This window comes from Rhipicephalus microplus, chromosome 1 (genome assembly GCF_043290135.1).
Source record: "Rhipicephalus microplus isolate Deutch F79 chromosome 1, USDA_Rmic, whole genome shotgun sequence".
NCBI lineage: Eukaryota > Metazoa > Arthropoda > Arachnida > Ixodida > Ixodidae > Rhipicephalus > Rhipicephalus microplus.
In genome coordinates, this window is record NC_134700.1 from 191708046 (window position 1) to 191714353 (window position 6308).

Below are 6308 nucleotides of genomic sequence, written 5' to 3' on the forward strand. Positions count from 1 at the left end.
CTGCCCACTATTTCTTCCTTGCAAACATCCCACCTCGCCCCATCACCGATAAAACACTTCACCGACCATAAAGCAGTTATAATGAAGGGGGAACAGAAGCGACGTATAGCTATCACTTACGAATAATAAAATTTCTTCTATAAGTATATATAGTACTTGTTACGTCTTTGATGATGTAGTGGGCCATATTTGCGGATGAATCACGGTTTAGCTATGAAACCCTCCAGCGCTTCGTTCCACTCATCACCAACTACTCCGTGGATATGCTGTGATTTTTTTTTCGCATATCATTCCCCCTCTTCCTGTTCCCTCTCCCTCTCCCTCGTCTTATTTTTATTTTTTTTTTCACCAGCTATACTGCCGCAAGTTTCGTGCCCAACCCCCAGGGATGTGTCATTCCTCTGGGAATCATCATCGTCATCATCCATGACGCCAATGCATGCCTTGCAAAATCGACACGCGCCACGCGTTTCCGCGTGCTAGCTCGAGCCACGACTGGTCTCGCGCTGCCCGGTCCAGACCAGCCGCACTGCTTGCAACTGGGCGCCAACATCTACGCCTACGGTGGATACGTCCGCAAGGCCAGGCACTCAACAGACTGATCAGCGGGGGCAGCGCTTGGGTGGAGCCTTATGACGATCCAACATTTTTGCCACATGGCGGGCGATGACGGGAAAGGCGGCCCTGACGAGGCTCGACCGGCCGTGCAGATTCCGGCGTGTCCAGATCCACCGCGAGTAATGATGAAGCATCCGCTTCAGAATCGCTGGAGTTTGTGGTTCTACAAGAACGACCGGAATCACAGCTGGGAGGAGAACCTTCTGGAAATTACTTCTTTTGACACTGTGGAGGACTTTTGGTATCTCTACAACAACATAGAGCCGGCAAGTAGGCTTCCTCTCGGATGCGATTATTCGCTTTTCAAGTACGGCATCAAGCCGATGTGGGAGGACAACCGTAACAGGCAGGGAGGTCGCTATCTTTTCAACTTGAGCAAAAGCCAGAGGGCCACGGTCTTAGATCATTACTGGCTCGAAATATTGTTGTGCCTGATTGGAGAGGGTTTCGGCGAGCAAAGCGACGACGTGAATGGTGCTGTGGTTCAGGTTCGCCCCAAGCTTGACAAGATAGCCCTCTGGACTGCCACTGTTCGCCGATCTGAGGGCAACATTAAGATTGGGAAGACTTTGAAGGAGAGGTTGAGCATGCACCCCCGAAGCACTATCCCGTACCAGGCCCACGCCGATACCCAGTCGAAACATGTTTCCACGGCCAGGCCTAGATACGAGATGTGAGGGTGACTCAAGAATACCAAGGAACAACAACGATTTGAATAGAGATCTCAACAAAGGCGCTCCGAGGAACTTTCAGGTGCAACGTGCTAAGTGGAACTGAAATGATAGAAGCTGGCTGCGACATGGAGAAGCAGGGAAACCAAGGAGAAGTGAAATATTTTAATGTAAAAGCGGAGCACTTGGCAAGCCTGTAGTGACTACTTTTTTTTTGCTGGTGTGAAAGTTGAATAAAGCTGTGCATCCATGACTTAGTGTCACTTCTTCGACAGCCGTCGTGCATTTCGGACTTTCGAATTGCGAGCTCCGTGAAAACGGCTTGAATGACATAGTAGCCGTGCTCATAAATGTGAAGTATGTTTTAGCTACCCCAATCATGCTTCGTCCTTGACAAACCACCGATGTCTTCTGCATGGGCCGTGTACCCCACTGAGATTTCCAGATGTTGCAGTGATGTTCGCGGGCAAGCTGGAACGCAGTTCCAGCTGGGCGTGGCCAGGCATGAGGGAAGGACAGTCTTTTGTGATGGACGACAGCAGCGGACTGCTGCAGGGTAACTGCTCCGAGTGACCTCATTGAGCGTATGCTATAATTAGCACGCTTTGGGAAAAATTTGCCGGGGTCCTTAGATCCTCTCTGTGAGCCACCACAGCGGAAGCCTTTTCAGCTTCCTTGTTCCATGTCCTGAACATTTACTTGGCAGTGGTGACTTTCTCCTCATATGGCTCGTACCCACACTGGGGGATCACCCGAGAATTGTCACAAACTGTTGGAAATCACGCAGAGTATTCAACGATTAAAACGAAAAGAAGGATATAAAGAAGAGACTGAAGTACTTGTATGATCAGACCAAGCTGTTTAATGAATCTTCTTTTTGATCCTGAGTAGATCAACAGGGTATCAAAGCCCTAGCGCTGCCGACGCCCATGAACTGTAAACTAGTGACGCGATAAAGAATCGTAGCGATTGTTACTGAAAAATGTTTTCGATGGCGGCCTCTTTCTTTGACTTTTCTACCAACATTCGTAATGGAGCGTTAAAAATTCTCCCCAGATTAAACTACTGAATTGGCGAGCATACGTCCAGGATTTCCGGACGTTTCGTTAACTGGATGGGTCATGCTGGTTAACGTTGGTTAATGTTGCCTAAATAATGACAAGTATCGGTTGTTTATTGTTATGACAGTGACAATGTCATCATTCGGTGTCAATCCAATCATGCTCTGTCTATTTTTGTTCATTTTTTTATTGTTACCGCGACATGATGATGATGATGATGATTTGGCAAAGACCCACAAAGAGGGATGGGCCAGGAACCGAGCGGCAGGATGCTTAAAGTAATGGACAGTGAAGCTGAAGTCAAGCTGTGAAATTAGTTTAAGAACATGACTTCGAATAGTAAATGAAAATGCTTACGGAGCAGGCAGTCACACCATCTAAGATTCTTGATAGAAATAACGAGGTGTTACAAACTAAAAGCCTGATACTACAACTTGATATTTTACTGGCATACCCATTCGTCATCCTACTTCTTTCTCTTCTTCTTTAGAGTCACCATGTTGTTGTGGTAGAGGAATGAATTCTAGCTTATACGAGTAATAGACAAAAGTAAATACTGAAAAAAAAATTCACTTACTTCTCGGCCCATCCCCTGCATTGGGTGAAAGGAGAAAAAGGAGAAGAGGAGAAAAAGGAGAAGGGGAGAAAAAGAAGAAGCCGCCTGCAAGAAAAGCCCCTGTCAAATCGGGTTCACGGTTGGTTGTTTAATATCGAATACGCACATTGATTTAGAAATTCGTATAGAGTAAGCACGACAGCACAACAAATCTGCGGCTACATACTTACTTTGAATATCTCTAAAGCATGTGATACCGTAGAGCACCGTATTTTGATGGATCCCCCGATTTCGCGGCGTAGTATAGTAACGTATCTTCACAAATTCCTTGTGGGCAGGAAGTTTTATTTGTTTAAAAGGAGGTTTTTCATCGACTATTTACACAGAGACGAGAGGAGTACCGCAAGGCTCAGTGGTTTCCCCGGTGCTATTTAACATGTTAACGAGCACCATTCAAATCAACCAGGAAATCACAACTTTTGCGTATGCTAACGATGTCGCGTTCTTTGAGACGGCAGAGAACATTGAGACCTTATATGAACGGTTTTAATCTTATCTCAGCACTCTGGAGGACTGGCTCAAGGACAATCACTTCCTACTGAATCCGAGTGAGTTCTTCTTGTCTTCCCCTTGCAATATCACGTGCACACCTCATTATGCTGTCATTCTCAGGACATACGACAGGTGGAATCTATAAATATCATGGGGTAATATAACATGCACCTCTTAACTGGCGACAGCACATCGAATACGTATATAGAAGGAAAAGGTGCATGAGCCGTCGGCATGTAGAGTAGGATAAGAAACTACTGAATTGGCATGAAAAGAGATACACTAGTGATGATATATCTAATGTACGCTCGTCCTATTTTGGAATATGGTTGCGTGCTTTTCTCTGGTGCTCCAGCCTATAATATCAGGCCTCTTATTAAAAAAAAAAAGAGAATCACAACGCTTATCTATTGGCTTTACTAAAACGATTGGTAGCTGAATTTTACACCTGGAATTGAGAGTTCCTTGTATTTCGTGCAGGATTCATATTTTGAGCAACAAGACGTTTTTAAGAACTTACGAGTCACCGCTACAGCAGTCCAAGACAGTCTTTATACCCCCCCTCCCCCCTCCCGGAATTCTTTTTTGATGCTGGCCACGGCTTCGCACCCCACAAATTATATTTGTGCAACGTTTGCTGAACCCTCTGAATGTACGTATCTTCGAGATAACAGCGAATAGCGATAATTCACCATGTGGATATCCAAGTTGGCGACATTTTTCCTAACAATGCGAAGTTACTCCCCTGTGATGGAGTGCGTGGAATTTAAAGCGGGTGGAGTGCGCGGAACTTGGAACGGGGCGAGTGGAATTCGAATTGCGCGCCATGAACGAAGTTGGAAGTCGGCAAGGAACAAGAAGCTGGCAGGGATGTTAATAAATGACAAGAAATGACTGCAGCGCCAATTCAACGCAGACGCAGCATTGTTCGAAGCACGCGTGAGAGAGAGAAAAAGAAGATGAGTCACAGCGGTGGCATTTGAAAAATCACTACGGGCCGCCTGGTCAAAACGCATAGTTGAAAGTGTCAGCAAACTGTCATGAATTAAAGTAACGTGGTAAACGAATCGTTAAATAAATCGAAATTCAACGTAAACGTAAAGGGATCTCACAAAGGTTCTTCTAATCCTTGGTGGAATTCAGCTTGTGCACGCGATTACAGGCTAAGAAGAGCTGCGTGGCGTAAACTACTTTACAACCAATGTCATAGAAATTAGGGAGATTATAAATATGCGGCTGCCATTTTTAAGAGACTAGTTGCCACTGCGAGAGACAGCTATGATATCAGCGTTCTGAGTTTCTGTCAAAACCTAGCAAAAGGAAATCCCTCTTTAATTCCCTCAGAAGCAAAAAGGTCATACCTTCATCCAACAATATTGAATCAGTGGTTTCTACTCCAAGTGATATGTCTAGTTTTCTCGAAAATATTGCGAAAGGACTTGAATGTCGCTTTACCTCTGCCTTCTCACACCACTCGCAGTCTCCTGAGAAAAGTGACGGTTTTGAGGAGATCACTGCTTCGAAGTTTGAACAAGTAGTGATAAACTTGCCCAATACTGCGCCAGGTCCTGATGGCATAACTACTTTGACAATAAAAATCATCCATAAGGTTCTACCCCAGGATCTCCTGGCATTGGTTAACCACTCTATCAGAGATTCATATATACCACCCGATTAGAGAATTGCTAAGATAATTCATTTATTGAAAAAAAAACAAGGTGCTACGTTTACGTTAGATAACATCAGGCCTATAGCAGTTACATATTATCTGGTAAAGCTAATTGAAAGAATCTTACACATTAGGATAGATAATTGGTTGAATGAAAACATGGTCTTGAGCCCATGCCGAATTGGCTTCAGGCATAGTTGCTCCATTTGGTGAATCCATGTCGATTTGGAAAGTAGAATACAGCTTGCCCGTTATAAGAAACAATATGCCACCTTATAATAATCCTGTACATTACAAAAGCTTAAGACAGCGTAGAACATTCAAAACTAATAAATTCACTAAAAAACGCAGGTCTACCACAATACTTTGTTGCATGGGTACATTCCTTCTTAAACGACAGAGAATTTTACTGTTCTCAATCAGGTCTGTCGTCTTTAAGGCACAAACAAACTAGAGGTCTCTCACAAGGATCAGCGTTATCGCCACTATTATTTAATACTTTACTATGCACTATTCCTATACAGATGGACGTGCAAGTGTTTGTATATGCCGACGATATCGTGTTTTTTTGCTTCAGCTGCAGGTATACATTCACTTTATCGAAGTCTGCAGACGTATATGAACGCTCTAGAAACGTGGTCGGAAAAAATAAACTTATCACTGAATGTAAAAAAAAAAAGTGCGATGGTAGTTTTTCCTCTGAGTGCTCCGGTCCATATCACTTTGCATTACCGGCAATACGTTATCCTCCAGGTAGAATCTGTTAAGTATTTAGGGATCAATTATATTGAAAAACTTAATTGGAGTCCACATATAGAAAATATGCTGCCAAAGTAACACGTGCGCTGGGGATGCTTTATAGACTTAGCAAGAAACGTTCAGGTTTACGCCGTGATGTTTTCATCACGATTTACTGCGTGTATGTTCACCCGATATTAGAGTTCGGCTGTGTCTTGTTTTCTGGTGCACCTGCATACAAACTACGACCACTGGTTCTTTCAGAACACGACTTCGAACACGACTAGGACTTCCAAAATTTGTATCAAATACTAATTTATACAAAGAAGCACGCCTGCCTTCTCATCGTACTCGGTTTAACTTCCTAACCATGCGTACATTTCTAAAGATCTATGCATCGCCATTGAGCAGACCACAATATATTTTTATTAATCATACGACGC

At 43.9% G+C, this 6308-nt stretch overlaps 1 protein-coding gene across 1 annotated transcript; it reads left to right on the plus strand.

Moving 5' to 3' along the window:
* The first annotated feature begins 397 nt into the window (after positions 1 to 397).
* On the plus strand, positions 398 to 1542 carry LOC119178527 (eukaryotic translation initiation factor 4E). Its single transcript, XM_037429733.2, has one exon. It carries the CDS (start codon positions 633 to 635, stop codon positions 1293 to 1295), a length of 663 nt encoding a protein of 220 aa, XP_037285630.2. The 5' UTR covers positions 398 to 632; the 3' UTR covers positions 1296 to 1542.
* Positions 1543 to 6308: the final 4766 nt, after the last annotated feature.